This window comes from Cinclus cinclus, chromosome 5 (genome assembly GCF_963662255.1).
Source record: "Cinclus cinclus chromosome 5, bCinCin1.1, whole genome shotgun sequence".
Classification (NCBI taxonomy): Eukaryota; Metazoa; Chordata; class Aves; order Passeriformes; family Cinclidae; genus Cinclus; species Cinclus cinclus.
In genome coordinates, this window is record NC_085050.1 from 31347731 (window position 1) to 31367636 (window position 19906).

General features: G+C 36.4%; 1 protein-coding gene across 1 annotated transcript; it reads right to left on the minus strand.

Annotated features, from left to right (window-relative positions):
• Positions 1–1514: 1514 nt before the first annotated feature.
• Positions 1515–17699, minus strand: LOC134044359 (coagulation factor XI-like). Its single transcript, XM_062493548.1, is given in 17 exon segments — positions 1515–1670; positions 3018–3157; positions 4225–4320; positions 4605–4780; positions 5159–5333; positions 5677–5792; positions 5921–6080; positions 6168–6277; positions 7082–7241; positions 10422–10531; positions 11106–11265; positions 12807–12910; positions 13583–13745; positions 16337–16395; positions 16859–16904; positions 17025–17118; positions 17658–17699. Coding segments are annotated over 17 exon segments (2067 nt in total).
• Between the last annotated feature and the right edge of the window lie 2207 nt (positions 17700–19906).

A 19906-nucleotide genomic window follows, 5' to 3' on the forward strand; every position in this document is an offset into this window, starting at 1 on the left:
TTTTTTCCTCAGTATTATTTATGAATAAAGTGTAAAAAAATAAAGACAAAAGTAATTTTCAGCAGCTTGATTCTTCTCTCCCATAAATTTGATGTTTAATTCCTAAGTTTCATGACCTCGTTTACTTGCAGAGCCACTCCTGCTGTTTACCTCCCAGTGTGGTGGAGGGCAATTATGAGTCGCACTCTGGAACATATTTTCAGCAATTATGGTAATGTAGATGATTAGGAAAGAAGCTTATAAAGTTTGGCGAAGACAGTGTTAGTATTCTACTCTCCTTTCAGATGCAGGGTGAAATGCTGCATCTTACTATGCGAAACTAATTAATTTTTGACTCTTGTTACTCATACTTGTATTAATTTTAGCCATGAAATATGTTTGCTAATTGACACAAAGTAACAAAAAATTATAAAAAGAAATAAGGATAAGTAGGAACAGGAGAAAACTAGTTTTTTTAATCATGGAGTTAGGTACTTGGAAAATAAAAATATATATTGAGGGAGGGATCCCTTTATTGATTTTCTCCCCCAAGAGAAGTAGACCCTCATTTTTTTTCTCATCACAAAATATCCACAGAAATTAGAATAATGTGAGAGACAGCTCATTGGGAGCAATGGGTTAAAAGTGGAAGACTGATGGGGAATGTAAACACACACAAGTGACCTTGCAGCTGGGAAAGCAACAAGTCTGGGGAGTAGCAATGTAGAGAAATATGTATTCTATGCCTTCAGCTGTTTGAGTTCTGTGTGCCTTGAGAACATCTGTGTACAGATAACAGAGGTGTTTGGAAACTCGAAGGCACCCTAAGGGACAGGCTTGAGCTCCCTGCCTTAGTCCTGAGAAGATCAAAGCCCAGTAGAGATCACAGCACAATGGTAAAAACCACACTTGTGCAAACCCTTGGCAGACTGCTGGGAACAGCAGATGGGATTTTCCAGCATGAACTGGGCTAGGTGGTGTGTGCATCCACATGTGTTCCTCTGCCAAGACCTCAGGGTTTGTTTTCTTGGTTAGTACTGACACTTTTTTGGTTAATTCCCCAAGGAAACTAGGTGTATGCAACAGTGTAGGCATCTCCATACCCCAGCTTCCCTTCCCTCAGCCCTTTAGGAAGCTTCTAAATGGTTCACCCGTTTTAACTACATTCAGACAAGGGAGGGAAATTTCTTTTTGCTGTGTCACAACCTCCTAAGACAAAAGTAGTTCCTAGCTCTGAGGTCACTACATGCCCTGCAACTTCATCCATTCCCTTATTATGCTAGCAAGGATAGAAGTCTGTAGCTCAGCCAATTTTTTTTCTGCCAAATCAGTGAACATAGAGTTTATTGTTATTACTGCTTTTTATTTGGCAATAGGAAAATTCATTCATTCCTGCTTTTCTGCATTTTAAAATAAGTATTTTACATTTCAGGCTAACCAAAGACAACATCGAAAAAGCGCTAATACACTTTATCCCATTGCTCTGAGGGCTGTTATACCACAGTAACACTTTGAGTGAGTCAGTAATGCTCATACTACGTCGTTTTTTCTAGAATCCAGTCTGAATAGTCAGCAACTTTGGTGTAGACTCCTGGTTGCCTGGGGCGAGCACACCCTTCGCCCCAGGAGGTGATGCCCACCAGATACCAGACCTCCTCATGCCTGCACGACAGTGGCCCACCTGAATCTCCCTGTGTCACAGGAGAAAAAGAGAGACAGCATGCAAGGAAGAGGCCTCATCAGTATTTCTATCACAAAGAAAGCCATGAATAAAATCAGCATCATTCAATGTTACCACCAGCATAGCAGCCCAGATTTCAATCACTTTCACTTACTACTGATTAGGAGAGGACTGAAGCAGATGTTCTGGTTGTTTAGTAAATTGGTTTCTAAATAGTCATTGCAAACAATTTCTTCTTCCCATGAAGGTTCAAAACTACTGGGTTTTATTATTATATTATTATTATTATTAACTTATCTACACACAATGATTTAAAACTCAATGAATAAACTATGTACGCAAGTAAGAAAAACAGACAATGTGGCAGTAGTTTTTCCTTATGACCATGCTTTTAGAATCTCAGTTCTCTACATGCCTTATCTTGTTTGAACGACCGTCCCACTCAGAATAAAACACCTTTGTGTTTTCTTTCGTAATTCCTTTCTGAACATAAGATTCTTTAGAGAAGTTGTTATGAGTTGTTAGGACAACAACAAGCATGTAGTTATTTAAAACAGCACCTCCATGTTCTGTTACGCCGTATCAGATAAAGAAAGCTTAATTGGCATAGAGGAAAAATTGCTTCCCAGCTCCAAGTATTTCTATTCCTAAGTAATCATAGAAATAGTAACATTTCAGCATGCAATTATTAAGTGCTAAATGTTTGCAGCGTAAACTGTATCTGGTAGAGAACTTAATAGTCAGACTATTTTCTTCTTGTAGAAATTAACTCAGAATATTTAAACTGGCAAAAGCGTGTGAGTTTACTCTTGAGCAGAGAATTTGGCTCACAGAATTCATGCTATTGTGACTTTCACAGTTTGTTTTTAGCCTTCTATTCCTCATGCATTTTAATAGCATTGCTAGCACCCTGCCTTCTGGTTTATACACAGTGAATGCTTTAAAATAAGATTTTATGTACCGTATTTCCTACCAAGAAATAAAAATAAAATTAAAAAAGAAACCACATAGGAAATCTCGAAATCTGCTTTTATTGGAGAAATGCTTCAAGGTACTATACTTGCACTCTCTGGATTTCTGATAGTCTGAAGGAACACTGTTCTATTCCCCAAATGGATATCTATATATCGACACTCAGCTTCCTATCCATGGAATCTCTCCCTAGAGACTTCATTGTCATATACGAAATAGTTGTCATATACCTTGCTTTTCAGTGTTTTTGACAACCAAAAGTGACAAGTTAATTGTGACCTCTATTGATAATCATGCTTTTCTAATAAAAATTAAAAATAATTGCAGCATTCATTTATATATTTGAACATATGGTTGGAATATATAACTCTCTGTTTGTCATTACCTTACAAGCATCCCTTCCTCCTTCATCATAGCCAGCACAGATCACTTTGTCACCTATTCTGTGCCTCCGGTACCTTGCCTGGCATTCCTCTTTTGACATGAAGGGAACAGGAGCCTTTTGAAGAATATCTTGTACCCGACCTATACAGAAGACAATATGAGCAGAGAAATGTTTAATTCTAGCAAAATAAAGGTTAAAATTAAATTCTAGAAATCCCCAAACACTGATATGGGAGGTCACTGCCTCTAGTGTTAATAGATGTTCACGACACTGATTTTCCTTTCTTTCTTTAGCAAACAATGTGAATTGTCTTCTAATTTAAGTGCTTTTATGATGCCATCTTCCTTCTCATGACTGGAAAAGCTTTAAAACTTCCTTGTGATATGCAATGAATCCTCATATGTGAATGATTCTCAGGACACTGGCCTTTGGAGCATTGCTGTTAGCATTGCTTTGTGTTACTATCTATTATTTACTAGTAAAGTGTTGCCATAAGTTTGGAATCTCCCAGTTGCCAAATCTGTGCTGCTCTCTATCCTAGCAGTTTTTAAGATGGAGAAATTTGCACATAGGCTAAACAAGAGTATTTAAAAGCTACCTTTTCTTCAGTAATTTACAGAAGAAATTTGTCTATACAGTACGGTCTAAAATCAATGTTCAGAAAAAGAAAAGCAACATACTTCAATCTCCAATTGCTAAAGTCATATGAATACAATCACATAAAAACTCCATGGATTATATGCAGACTGCAATTTAAAAGAGTGATAAATTTATTTACATTTTTCACCTAGGAAAAAATAAAAAAGGGTGTGCAAAACCCAGATATGTACTTGAGTTTACCAGTAGATTTAGCTAGAATCTAAGGAAGGGCATTTGAATGTTGTACTAGATGTATTTAAGATTGAATTCTCAGATATTTCAAACTATTGAACCAATTTATAAAATTAGTTATTGTGTCAGAGCATGTAGCTATTTAAGGATAATTTCATACCTCTTTCATTTAGGTGTTATGGTGTATTACTAAAAATCAATTCTAATAAAAAAATTATATTAAAGTATTGCCTAGAAGGAATAGTATTAGCTAAGAACAGAACAGATTTTTATTTTTTTTTAGAGAAGGGAGAATATGCTTCAGAGAATGCTTTTTGTCAAACATATTGATTTTAAGAATCAAAAAAATTCACTGTTTAAAAGTATTTCTCTGTACCTTTTTCTTTTCTGTAACCCCATCCAATTACCCAACACTCAGTGTAAAACATGTTAGTGTCTTCTTTTGATGGCAGGCAGATAGGTAGCTGAAGATCTAAAGTACAAGAGAAAAGAATAGTTTTTCCAGCAGAGACAACTGCAACAGTAAGGTTTTGTGGCACCCACATAACCCCTGACCACAGCCTCCATGTTATGCTTTGTCCCTTATATTGTATGTCACTCCCAGCACATAAATTAAAGCCACCCATTTTCTTTTTGACGTCAACAGAATAGATTCTCCTCAAACCCCAGTAACTGCATATTAAAGGAAGCCAGCCCAGGTGTCATGCACTGCCATAGCAATGCTAACCCTGTGTCTTCCTGCACATTTCTACATACCAGTAAAATTCATGGGTTTAGCAAGTTTCATTAACGCAATGTCATAGCCAATCTGCGCGTGTTTATACTGAGAGTGAACAATAATCTCTTCCACTTTGAAGAAGGGTGTATCCTCATTTATTTCTGATTGTCTTAAGATACCAGCATAGACACGCCAAATGTTGGGATTCTCTAGACTGAGGGGAAAAGAAAAATAGTCAGTCTGTGACTAAATAGCCTAATGCAGTATTGTAGTAAGAAAAAACTCGTATCTCATGAGAATGCATAGGGTTCCATAGATATATTTGTGGACTGCTTTAGAATTTCACCTTCTAGATTCATTAAAATAATTTAGCATCAGCAGTACAATACTGTGCTACAAAGGGACAAAGTATGGAGCTCCAGTTACATTAAGAAACTGAATGTCTACCCGAAAATTTCACCTTTTGGTTACATTAAAGCAGTTCATCTATTTCTAGTTCACATTGTTATTATCCTGAAAGGTAGATCTTCTTTCATCTTGCACACTGGGTTGAACTTTGGGGTGTATTTGTACATTTACCTTTTGGCCTCACCTCGTGACACAGTGAGCAGCTGTGAGAATCCACTGGTTGCTGATGATGGAGCCCCCACACAGGTGTCTCTGGCGAGACAACCTGGCATGCAGGCTGACCTGCCATGGCCACTCACCAGGGGAAGAGTCTGTCCCACCAACGATCCTAATTGTCCTTGCAGAATGCTGCATACACACTACAGAAATAATTCAAAACTGAGCTTAAAGACAACTTGCATTCATCAATGAAAAATTAAAATGAGACTACAGCTGATCACTGAATAGTCACCACCTGTTGTGAAGAAAGTGATACGTGATACATTTTTCATGGTTTTGATCATTAAGTCTACTAAAACCAAATTCACAATGCTGTTCTGGTGTTTACTATGTGAAGATCTGACTGACTTCACTTTTCCAGAACACTCTAACTTTACAAGGTCACTCACTGGGACAGTGCAAGCACTTTAAAAAAATATGGCTCGGCCTCCTACACTGAAATCAGGGAAGCACTGTCTATTTTTTCATAAAAGTTTTACTTACCAGTACTGGCTCTTTTCTTGCATAATCTTAGTGAGTATCCAGAGATACTTCCTGGTCCATGTACTATTTTCACTGGGGATCCATTTGAGGACATTCTTAGGTGACACTCACACTCTCTGTCAATGAATTAATGCAAACGTTCAGTTTGTATTTTTTTCACTGAACAATACATACATTACTCCCTCGCCACATCTCTGAAATTATTATTTCAGCAATCTTTGAACATTTAAAAAATATATCTCACCCTTCTTCATTGCATGAACCTTGGAGGAGAGAATAGGAAAAAAATTGGCAGCGGATCATGTCTGTGCAAACCTGCTGACAGGCTCTGTGTCCTTTAGTATAATTGACATTAAGTTCATCTCCCAAAAAATCCATATTCATGTAAGTGCGAGAATTGCAGGCTGTAAAAATGATTGCATTCAAAGCATCAGAAAGTTATTAATTAGATTAATTCAAAATTAGAATTTTTATTGTAATTTAGTGTTTACCAGGAAAAGATCTTCTGCAATTTAGGAGGCCAAAGCCTGATACAGCATTTTCTTGTGATATGAGTGCCTCTGGAATTCCACTTGTTGATGTCTTCAAAAGGCAAAGATTTCTAAAATGAAATATTTTTCACAATAAATGAACAAACCTGTTCTCACATCCTAAAAGTATTTTTTAGGTACTGGTAAAAGAAGATTCTTTCCTAAATAAACTCTTTTCCCCCGAGGCTCAATCTGTAAAAGCATTTCAAATGAAAAATGCATTCATTAAGTTCATCAGTTCTCACTAGATGAAGGCAATCTTTGCAGTGCTGTGAAATGCCATACAACTGTACTACTAAAGGTGGTGCAGTATTTATACATATATAGAAGAGGTGACTTTAGAAGATGCATGCTATCTCAGCTTTGTTTCTCCCTGAAGTTCGTTTGAAACTTTATTCTTCTGATTTGTATGGAATGTTGATTTTCAATTATTTTCACTACTAAGTACAAAAGAAGAAAGCCAAGTAGAAAAATTTTTAAAGCCATTAACCTAACTGAAAAGTCTTTTCAAGTAAATAAGTTTGCCCTGCCAGGAAACCAGATGGCTCTTTTGATAATGTAACAAAATTCAGCTTTAAGTCTTTAGAACAATCTGGAGGTTCACTGTATTTTTGACATGTATAATGATTTTTCAGATTAAGACCAGATACACAACAACAATACAAAATCCTGACCACATTGGAAAACAGTTGAAATGCCCTTAGGAAGTTATAAATTCATGAACAAAACCCATAAAAAGCTGTGCTATGCTGAAAATCGCCTTTCAACATAAATTTACATATGTATAAGAAATTAGTGTTTAAGAAAAGACTGTGTTTTTAAAAAATAAATTTTATATAATCTAATAGATAATATCATTTAACTGTCATATTCACCTTTGAGATTCTATTTGCCATTTCCTGGTAAAAAATGTAAAGAACAAACACTTTGGGAAATATGTACAAATAGTTTGGCAGACAGAAATATCAGGAGTGAAAAAACTTGTAATATTAACTCCTGAAAACTCTTGATCTTCAAATATGTCCATTTGACAATCTGCAAAAAACAAGAACAAAATATCAAAATTCCAAAAAGCTTTTGTATGTCATCAGAACATTGAGATTTTCAGAATATTCATTTCTACACAAATTCCCACTTTCCTTCTGTGACTGATAAGCTGGAAAGGCAACACAACATTTTAACAAAAAACTATTTCTCAATAATATTTTGTAATATGTAATTCATGGAGATAACTACAGGGATAAGGTTTATATAGAGGAAAAAACCAAATTGCATGTTACAGTAGAGATTTTGGGAAAGACTTAAATTAATTTTCAATGGGTATATCAGGTTCATTGGAAGAATAGAAAAAAAAAAAAGATTATGATCTTCTTAACAATTCTTTTACTATTTGAACAGTAGGCAGAGTAAGTAGGAGTGCTGCCCTCTGACATGGCCAAAATAACAGAACAGAGGCTTGGCAAGATAGTTCACAGAACCAGACTATGAATACAGTGGTTACAGGAAATACTAGCATGTTTAAAAAGAGATTAATGAGTATCCTTCTCCAAAGAGATACTTGAAGTCCCAGTTAGAATCCTACTGCAGGAATTTAAAAAGAAAAATGGAAGCATCACCACGGAGGACGTTTCTTGATCTTATCAAGCTGCAGAGATAATAAAAATAGTGAAATGATCCAGAAGATAGGATTTGGTAGCAGCAGAGGACTTGAGCTGTTGAGAAAGTAAAGCTACCAAGTCAACACTGCCCAAAGCAACACTGTCAACACTGTGTGTTACAGAAATTTACTGGGAATCTTACTACAGAAAGGGAATCTAAGAAGAGGCAGAGCTTACTGTGGATCCTGTTAATTTGATGAGGTTTTAAAAAAACATAGGCAAGAAAGGACAACAATATCGGGCAGTAATTACACAATAATAACAGTAAAATATATAATCAGAAATGTAGAATATTGGAGTCAATTAACTCTCATAATTAGTAGGTAAGATCCTATGTTAAGAGGAAATAGCATTCAGAAGAATGGATACTTTCAAAGGAAATTATATTTAAAGCAAAAATGTGGATCTGAAACTTCAGGGAAGCTAACCCACTATCTCAAGGATCATGTTTAGTAATCATTTGCTCAATATTCAGTGATCTCCAGGAAGATATTTTGCAAAGGCCTGAAAGCAGACAAATTGCTGTGCATGCATAATAGTGTGTGTGCATAAGAATAAAATCAGAGAGGCAAAGGCACAAAATGAAAGGCCACATAGAAAGGAATAAAGTAAATAAAGTCAGAAAAATACCTCCAACAAATACTGAAATAAACCCATTTCAGATATTGACAAAACAACAAGGCAGAAGACATTGCTGAGGTTTTTGTGACTACATTTTACAAATCTGTCTGGACAGGTATAGATGATCTATCTGAGATAAGAATGGGTGACCTCTTTAGATGACCTTTTGATCCACTAGTGTTGTCTAGTCTTCTGTGATCACACAATTTATTTCTTCTCTCTTGCCTGCTCTTGCCTCTTTCACAAGACACGGAAAGTAGGGAAAGAAAGGCAGGAACAAGATTGATTTTCACATGATGTCATGGTTTTACACCATCCAACAACCAAGCCCCATGCAGCCACTCACTCACTCCCCCACCAGTAAGATCAGGGAGACAATAAGAAGGGTAAAAGCCAGAGAACTTGTGGTTTCAGGTAAAGACTGTTTTATAGCAAAACATGTTAGGCACCAAAAAGGACTTTGGTGGGTTGACCTTGGCTGGATGCCAAGTTCCCAGCAACTCAGTCTATCATTCCCCTTCCCAGCTGGACAGGTGAAGAAAAATGAGATGGAAAATGATTTATAGGTTGAAATAAGGTAGTTTACTCAACCAAAAGCAAAAGTTTGCACATGCACAAGCAAAGAGGAAAAACTTGAAAATTTTATTTTCTACTTCCCATCAGCAAGTGATATCCAACCACTTCCCAGGAAGCAGGGCTTCTGCTTCAGTGTAGTGTTTGCTCCTGAAGGCAAACATTGTAAATAATAAGTGCCTGCCCTTCTTCCTCCTTTGGTTATATTTTATACCTGATCTAACATCATATGATATGGAATGTCCCTGTAGGTCATTTGGATCAGCTGACCTAGCTGTATGCCCTCACAGGATCTTGCCTACCCCTAGACCATTGATGAGAGGAACGCTGGGGAGAGAGTGCTGATGCTGTGCTAGCACTGCCCAGCAGTAAACCCAAGCACTGATGTTAGAAAAAATATATTTATACAGTGTCTACAAAACATGATTTATATAGGAAAACTAGATTATCAGTGAGATAAAATGAGGCTATATGAAAGCAGAATAACATCCTCATCATTAAGAAGGGAAATTATTGCACAGTAAGACAAAATGGAGATGAAGAAGAAGGAGGAGGAGGAAGGAGGAGGAAGGAGGAGGAAAAAAAGAAGAAGGAGAAGGAGAAGGAGAAGGAGAAGGAGAAGGAGAAGGAGAAGGAGAAAAAGAAAAAGAAAAAGAAAAAGAAAAAGAAAAAGAAAAAGAAAAAGAAAAAGAAAAAGAAAAAGAAAAAGAAAAAGAAAAAGAAAAAGAAAAAGAAAAAGAAAAAGAAAAAGAAAAAGAAAAAAAAAGAAAAAGAAAAAGAAAAAGAAGAAAAAGAAAAAGAAAAAGGTGTTTCAATTGAGAATAAGGTTTCATACACATTGCTTGATTTTAGACTCTTGATAATATTGTCTGAGTAATGATTGCAGGAACAAGCACAGATTTTTTCTTTCATCACAAATCACCCACAAAATGCATAATATATCCTTTCCTATTAGCCAGCTGTATTAAAAAGCTACAGATCTCCATTAATAATTTTCAAGTGTAGACACAGTATACAAACAGAATGTAGAAAGCTTTATATTTCCCCTGATCTTTGAATCTGATGGCCTTTTATCTTTTTTATATCCATGATACAAAGATAACATACAATTTCATCAAGCAAATTTTATGAAAGAATTCTTTAGATCTTCAAAGAGAACTGTTTCTGTAAGACAAATGATAACATGAAAAAATTAAAAACAGATTAACTTCCTTTGTCCCTGAGTGTACTAACTATATTTTAAGAATAAGATTATGTTAGAATTGTTCTACATAATGAAACATTTCTACATGTCAGTGATGGATTGCATTTCAGGACACATGACCCTTGAAACTAAACAGAATCAGAGATTTTAAATGGTTACCTAATTCAGAAAGCTGGCATGGCTTTAGAGAGAATCCAGACACAACCTCATCAAGCACCTTTATGTTGGTTGGAGTTCCTACACTGGTATGTTTCAATAAGCATTTTTTACTGAATGACAAAGAGTAAAGAAAGTAGTAAGAAAATAGTTTTTCTTCCTTGGACTAAACCATCCTCCTGAATCCACAATTTCTACCATTGTGCATGGTCTGGCCATGGGCCAGAAAAATCTCCAACCTCCAGAACAGAGTTCAAATGATGAACAGAGCTAGCCGAACAATGTTTAACTTGCAAAATTGAGCAGATTAAGAGCTCAAAAATAGGTCTCATTAGAATGAAATAATTTCTCTGGATGCTGTGATGATGCTATTTTCAGAACAATAAGCAGAGTGAGATTGAACAGAGCAAAAATGCAGCACAGCTATCAATATAATTTGCATTTCAGTATCTTCAGAGCATTTTAGGGTTTTTTTCAGGGGTGTAATATTCAAGTTTGTCTTTCTCACCAATGGACAAATGAAAGCCAATTTACTGTTGATATTTTTCTACCTGTAAGTGTGAACAAACATTGCAAGGAGGAATAAATTCAATATTCTTGAGTAAATTCTTGCACATTTGAGTGCTCTGAGATTTAATCTACTTAGGCACAGGGTTGTCCAGGAGAATGAATCCAACCTGTATTTACCAAAAGCTTGAATTGTGAAATGTTTCAGAGGCATATGTAAAAAAATGACAACGGTTGTCATTGGTACATCGTTTTTGGCACTCTTGATAGCTGTCAGCCATAGTAGTATCAAAAATATTCCCTTCCATATCCAGTCCTACATGGACATCTGGGCTGCAAGCTGTGAAAAAAAAGAGACCAAGTTCTTAAAATGCACTTCTTTTCTCCATCCCATGCCCCAAATTGCCCAAAAGATAGCAGTTTGTATGACACAACCCTCATAATCCAGATGCCACATCCTACGCTCACTTTAGTTACATCATACTTTATACATAGATCTAGTACCAAATCAGAAATGTAGGTTTAGTGTAGTACCTCATGGCAAGAGGAAAAAACAGCAGACCTTGACAGTGCCTCTACATGAGAGAGGGGCTCTAACCACTGTGGCTGACTGAGACCAGAATGACACTCATGAAAGCACGAACTCAGAATCCATATTAAAATATATTTTCCCAGTTCCAAATTCATAGAGCAGTTTAAATGGCCAATCCTGTCCTCATAAGTATCAGAAAATTCCCACTTGAGTCAGAATATTACATTTACACTCCACAGAGGGAGGACTGCAACTGTGGGGTTTGAAATGAAGGTCATTTCACAGAACAAGAGTCAGTCAATGACTGGAGGAATTTTTAAATATGTATGGATAAATTTTCATTTTAGTCAATTTGTAGAGTAATTCCAGAGATATTAATTAGTCTAAATAGCATAAAGAATAACATCCCACTGAAATCTCTCTTTCTATTCCAAGATACTCAGAAATACAAGCATGAAGGGCTATTGGCAGGAAAGACCTTTTAAGGGGCATGACTGCTCTGAAGGGCAAGTGGCAAGCAAAAGCATGCACACCTTATTGATAATAGCTACAGTGGAGAGAGCTTGCATAAAAGCCCATTTAGTCCTGCCATGCTGAGATGCTATACCAATGCAACTTGAGAACTAGCCTGACATCCGTAAAGCAATATTTGTCCTCAAAGGCAGGAATTGAATAACTATATCCTTCCTTTTTCTGTTTTTCTGAAGTACCATGCTATGCTTAAAGTTGATCTCCTTTTAATAACATCATTATGACAGTGAAAATTTAAAGCATACATAAAATAACACATTTAATAGGCTTTTAATATGACTGGTGATAACTTGCAGGTATGGTATGCTGACATTAAGTCTTCATGTAAAGTACATACACCCTACAAGATGCAGCTGCTAAAAATTATTACACAGAATTACAAAAGTACTAGCATCACTTTGTGACAATGCACTTTTGCTTTGCTGAGCATCCACATCTCAGTGTTACAAAGCAGGGTCACACATGCCATAGGATCCATTTTCTGGAGTCGGACTGCAGTAGTAAATTGATGTTTAGAACTGGAGTCACCACTGAAAGAGTGGGCTGTCATCTGCCTCTAGCAAATGAAACAGTGACTGCAGGAGCATGACTTCCCTGTTACCTCATCTGGGGATCCAGGGTGGTGGATTGGTGGGCCTGAAGAGAATAGCCAGTGGAGTTTTTGTCACCTGTGTTTGAAAGTGGTCTGGCAAAGAACACACAAATCACTACTTTGCCCCTTCCCTGATTCTGTTCTTCTTTCCAAAAAGCTTTTTTTTTTAAGGGCTGCTATGCAGTGCAGAGCACAAAATACATGCATGTGAATAACCATATCTTACCACTAATTTGGTTACACTGTTTTAAGGAATGTCCAGAGATAGCTCCTTCCATATCCACTTTCGGCAGCATTTCTGTATTGCTGTCTTTTAAATAGCAGGAGAACCTGTGTTTTAAAATGCAACAATTCACAGTCTTTGCAATACAACACAGACTTTCATAATTGTTTCTCAGCTGCAATGCAGCCTGTCCAATATCGTTCACCATGAAAATTTTGAAAAGTCCAATTGGAAGAAAAATAATATCAAGCCTTACACACTTTGCTGCCAGTGGTGGCAGACGAGAATATTTGGTGTTTGTGGGAGCCCCAAGAAGTCTCAATAAAATTAGAAACAGAGCACAGGGTTCAGAGGACAGAAATGCACTGGGCATAGAGAGAAGATAACCTCATTTTCTCAAGCTACTGAAATCGTTAATTGTGAGAAAAATGTGCTAAATAGAAAGGATGGGGAACAGTACAGGGGATCGTTGGAGATGTGTAATTATTCACATTGTCCCTCAACAATAAATATATGGCCTTAGAGGAGGGAGTGCAGAGTCAGTTCTCTTTCCTTGAAAGGGCTTGTGTGTGAGTGTGAAAAATTGGGCATTGTCAAACTTAACCTTTTGAATTTGAGCAATTACTCTTACATCACCAATTTTAGAGATACATGACACTGTTTTCCATGGCAATTTCCACTGAACTTTCCCTGCATGCCCTGTGTTCTGTCAAAATGTTACCAGGTTTCCAAATTATCATGGGAGACCAGCCAAAGACACAAGTACATGAACATTCTACCTTTTTTCAGGATCTTTAGTCCATGTTGCTGGCAAGTAGGTGAAGAGCAGACAGGTAGGATGGTAAGTACACACTATTTGGCAGTAATTGGCAGTCGGTGTAAAAACTGTAGTGAGGTCTCCTCCTTGGAAGAATGTATTTTCATAGATCTGAGTCACACATTCTGACACAGAAAACAAAATGTGTCAATTATTTGAGAAGGGAACACCCAGTCCACCAGCAGAGGGGCAAGCCACTGCTCCTCTTTGTCACTGACCTTACTTTTAAAACAGGCTTTTGTCAGGAAATGTGGGTAAGGGGGGTGAGTAGCACAATTCCTCTGAGAGTCTCATCTTTTCACTCCAGCAAAAATAATACTGTCTAGGGTGACTCCCTCAGTTCCCTACTTCATTCCCAGTGCTGGAGCAGGGCAGCTTGAGCCCATATAGAAACCCCAGAAGCTGGATGGGCCACAAGGCAGATCTGCATGGCAGAGGGGGAAGGTACCTTCTCATGGCAAATCTCAGGAACAGCAGAAGCCTCTCATGAGAGAGACCAATGCAGAACATGATTATGAGGAAAACCAGAAAAAGGAAGTGCAGAGATCAAAAGGAGTTTGAAAGTTTTATCTAATTTTTTAGGAATCTATTTTTCAGGGATCCTCTGAGGTCAGAGTCATCCGTGGCATCACTGTGCACAGCCTCAATTAAATTAAAAAAGCTCCCAGCATTACACAGATCTTCAGCTCTCTGACATTCCACCCTGGACCCCCCAGACCTTCTTTACAATGAAGACAATACTGTCACAGGAATAATGTCTCAGGAACAGTCTAGAATAAAAATTAGCTGTACTGCTACCTTGCATCTGCAGGATTTTTTAACTCTGAATGACATACTGAACTCTGTAATGGCAACCACTCTCACTGCAGAGCTCTGCAGAAAAGGTACCTAAGCAGCAACCTGCTCCCATCTTTCAAAATGAAGGCACTTGTAATATCACAGAATCACAGAGGATGCTGAGTTGGAAGGGATCCACAAGTATCATTGAGACGCTCTCCTGGCCCTGCACAGGACCATCCCCAGGAGTCACACCATGTGCCCAAGAATGTTTCTCAAACACTTGCTGAACTATGCCAGGTTTGGTGCTGTGACCACTTCCCTGGGGAGCCTGTTCCAGTGCCCAGCAACTCTCTGGGTGAAGAACCTTTTTCTAATATCCAGCCTAAATCTCCCCTGACATCACTTCAGGCCATTCCCTCAGGTCCTTTCAGTCTCAAGACTCTTGGGGGTCTTAAATGTTCACTGTAGTGGAGAAGCAGGGTAGTTCGTCCAAGGGCTCTAAAATCTCTATATTAAAACATACAAGAGTCTTTGCATAGGAGATCACTCTTTTTAAAAAACTTGCTCTCCAAAAGGAGTAAGAAACCAATAAAATGGTGATTTTTTATTCCTGCATCTACCGAAGTGCTCTTTCTTGAATAAAAGAGAAAATAATGTAGTTTTTACAACCAAAAAACATTTTATCTAGTAACTTAATCTGTTACTGTATCAAGTGATATTTAAAATGAAAACAAAATGTAATATCGCATTGGATTTGACAGTTTTAAAAGACTACAAGTAGATTTTATTTGTTAATATGATTATAAACTATACTTTGGTAATTCAGTGTTTCCTGCATGCAGGTATAATACATAATTAAGAAAAAAAGGTTTATTAGACATAATAGATGCTAGATGTGCAAATATCATTCAAACGTAAAATGCTTATTTGTAAAAAAATTAGACTTTAAAAACATCCAAGTTCTCTGGTGTATATATATATTCAAGCTCTTTCTCAAAAAAAATGGTATTTATTATTCTCAGTAGCATTTCTTTATCCAGCTTTGTCATTAACAGAAAAATATTTTCAATTCTTAGACTACACCAAGTGATTTCTAAAGTTAAAAGAAAAGAATACTGCAATTATTTACTGCATCTGATATTTTGGATCCTATTTATCTTCTTCTATCATAAATTAACATACACAAAAAAAAATTATTTATGCTGTAAAACTATGCACCATGTAAAACTATGCCAGTTCCGACCACTTTAATTAAAATGCTTCCTAGGTCTCAGAAATTTTCCAGGATTTTAGTTTTGCTGAGACTTAAAGCCAGGTAAAATATTTTCTTAAATAATACTTCTTTTATCTATGAGATTTTACTAAAAACCTGTTACCCAATTGTTCTCTGAGAAAACAGTTAATACATTACTGAACTTATACCCATGTTGGGCCTTAGTTATAATTTATCAGGAAAGGGAGTTTCAGAGACGCGCAATGCAATTTTTGTAGTTTAACTTTTGCAAATGGAACAAAGTAAATCATTAACACAGAATGAAAGACATACATTACTCTGCTTCCTGCAGTACCTAAGGGCCTCCTTCCCCAGTTGCTGCTTAGGTTGCTAACCTTGCCATTGGGCACAGAACATGGAGCATCACACCAATTTCACAGTTACGATGTGGATGCACTCTCGATCCTACCGGGGAAACTGCCTGTGGCATGGTCCCATGTGTGCTGGGGGAGCTGACAGAATTAGGGGTGGCAGGACAGCGTCACTGAAGCCCCATTAGAAAGTTCCATGTCAGACAATACACCAGTTACCCAAACTTAACTAAGTTCAATCGAGCAGATGAAACAGCTCTCTCAAGAGCAGACTGCAGTTACTAATCTTCTCCCCTTCTACAAGCATTGCTCTATGCTATGTGCAAATCCTAGTAATTATATATTAACTTACCACTGTAAACAGGAACAAGTAAGAAAATGAAATAAAAAGTCCGATAAATCCAATTCATCCTAAAAACCACAAAATAATTCTTTAGGACATGTTCAATAAAGGGTGTACAATTAGTTTGATAAAGTACTGCCAAGCCTAACACTGATTTTACACTTGTACTCTTTCAGCATTAATTCAAAAACTACATTGAAAATTACAATTGCAGCTGTTACGTGCTATTTTAGCATACCTTATAACAGCAAAATATTCATTCTTGCTTAGACTGGGAACAATATTCCACTGAAATGACATTACCAATACTGACTCTCCCAGTAGTTTAGTAAATACTATTATCAAGGTAAACAAATGACTTACACTCAATGCTTCATTTGCTATAAGAATTCTAGACTTTTTTCACATGCAACAACTTAAGCTGTGAAATAAATTAACCACAAAAGACAAGCCATAAAATACTTCAACTTACACTGTCTTGTTGCTATGAAAACCTTTCACTGAATGCTAGTTGCAATAACAATTACATACCTGAATACATAGTAAGTCTGTATGCATGGATCAGGTTTGCACTCTACTAAAAAAATAAAAAAAAAAAAAAGTCAACACTTTGTGTTAAATATTACTACCTGCAATGCTAACTCATCTTTAATATTTACTTTGAACCAGTAGTCTTTTTGTCAATATTGTTACTGACCTTGGGACACATTTTCAGAACAACTATCATCCGCACCATGCTGGAACTGATCCTGTATAACTCACATATGCAACATAGTGTCTCATTTTCTCCCCTATAAAATGACGATGATGATATTTTAAAATGTTGGAAAAATTTTCACCTCTATTTCATCAAATAACAGAATTTTCATTGTCCCTGGAAGCAATCACAAAATCTATCTGTATTTGAATATTTGCAAACAAAATAAGCTGAACTTACCACATTTTTGTGTCTCCATATATATTAGTATTCAATTAAAATAATTATTTTGCCTTTGTGTGTGTGTGTGTGTGTGCTCATTTCAATTGGTGGCACAAACAGATTAGAACTTTTGTCCAAGAACTTAGTTTCCTAACTTTTAATGTCTTGTCTGGGCTTTCCATTCAAGATATTGTACAGTTATTCCAGTTTATTACTGATTTAATAAAACATAAGCAAAAAAACAAACAAACAAACAAAACCCCAAAACAAAACAAAAACAAAAAAATCTCCAATCACACATTTCTGGAAAAATAAGGCATAGTATTCAAAAAAGCTGAAAAGCAGAGCAGATTGACCATAAATTTTACTGAGATCATGCGTGCCATTCATGTAACATGTAGTCACTTCTACATTCATCAGAAGTTTCTGTAAGATTTCATTTCTACAATTCATTGTCTATATTTTAGAATTTTTTCTGAGGAAGGGGCATTTTCTGGTGGTAGTTGTTTGTTTCAGAAACAAACTACTGAGGAAAAAAGAGTATTTCCTTAAAGTGGCAGTTCTCAAATTTAGGTATCACTCTTTCTAAAACCAAACACCATTTTACTTACATCTGTAAGGGCATCAGTTGGATTTGATGGTGAAGCTCAGAAATAAGGTGGAAATGCTATTCAAAGAGAATCATAATAAGCATGCTTACTCTGGAAAATAAATGCATCTTCTTTCACAGAGCCTGCTACTCCCATGACGTGCTCCCATTTACACTGCTGTGCTGTTGCTCATACCAACAAAGTTATACTTCTGTACAGATAAAAAATATATTATGGACTCTAAGTTGATGAGTGAGTTATTGTTTATTATAGGACAAATATATTTATTACAGGACAAATTACAAAATATTCTGAGACAAATTCTCAACTGGTATAAGTTTCCTGAGCCTCTCTGAAAACCAGAGATTGTATGATTTTAAACTAGGAGAAGAGTTAGAAATTTAAAGTGCATAGAACTTCAAAACCATCTAATATTCTTTAGGCTCATAAGGGCTTGATATATAAGTGTACTGTTGGTCTTAATTCCCTCACTGTATCAATTTAGCTATCGATATTCTAAAGATTATGTAAATCAGGACGTTGCATTTAGGATTCAGTAATTAAGATAGCAGAAATCAAAGAAGTGCTCATCAAAACATTTTCATAAATGGAAACATTTTTGAGGATCCAAGTTCAAAATTTACTCGAATAATCTAAAATACAATGAAGAGTTTGCTACTGTTTTAGTCTTCTTCTTTTTACTCTTTACTGCTTCATTTTGACCTGGTAGTTAAAAGAACCAAAAGGTACTTCAGCCTAAGCAAGTTCTTTAAGATGACATGTCCGTGCCAGTGCAACTGCTTGATATTGCTTTCTGCTGACTTCTACTGTGATCCACGCACAAATCTAATTCATCTGCAAAGGTGGCAGGAATTACTGAATTGTTTCACCTCAGGAAATAAATGACTGATTTCTAGCCTGCTTTAGGTCTAATTCTGCCTGATAGAACTACTTCCCACGTTTCTTATAGCAGTCCTATTCAAAAAACAACTTCAAGATGGAAGAGGGTCTACTCTCTGTAATGAGACAACACCCACTGGTTGTGATGTGGAGCAAGAGGACAAGTTTCTCAGAGGAAATGAGAGAAGGAAGGCATCAGTGGGAACAATCCATATTCTCATTTTGATTTGGCTTTATGCACATCCTTCCATCTGAATGAGGATTCTGTAATAATTTCATGAATCTAAGTGCTCCAGTAGGAAAAAAACCCAAACAACCAACAAATATTCTGAAGAACTTCATGGCTGTTATTATGTATATGACAAAGGAGAGAGAGAACTAAAACATCAAATGCTTTTAAACCAAGCTCTAAATATAAATATTTTCTTCTTACAACCAACATTCTAGAACTTTTTCATCTGAGTCACGATGCCATTATCTCAGTGAAGAATCCACTGTCTCACTAGGTCAGAATCTTCTGTTTGATTTGACATCCTAAAATGGCTACAAAAATATGGATAGAGTAATTTATTGATTTGTGAATAGTGCAGCATTGCATACTGTAACAAAATAAAACCAGTTTATTGGTTCCATATCCTGAAATCATGTCAACAATACTCTTCCTGAAAACAGAGCCCAGAAAAAACTGCAAATCAGATTTCAAATAAGAAATCAATGCAAACAAAATTTAGGATCACATTAAAGAAATAGAAGACAGTTGCAAATATTAAACAACGAATAGCTACTGGGTTTGTTATTTCAGAGGTCTTCTTTGATTTTTTTTCTTATAATCAGATTTGCCATTTTTTTTATAAATGTAGAATTACGTTACTGCCCAAGGCCTTACTTTTTGGAACTAAAGCACTTGATGCTGGTTATTATTAGATATTAGAGAAGCCAGAATGTTTCACCATGGTTCCAGTGTCTTGATCAAGGCCTGTAAACTGTCAAACAGTAACTCTTGAGCAAGTTGTATGTGTCCCTCAATTACTAGCCTGGAATGAGGCATACACCAAATGCTGAGTCTTTCGCTAACTGAAAACTTTTGCCTTTCTTTGACCAAAATATTTTGCAATTTCAATGGATGCTTAATATCTCCGTAAGTTATACTGTAGGCATCAAATAGAAAAG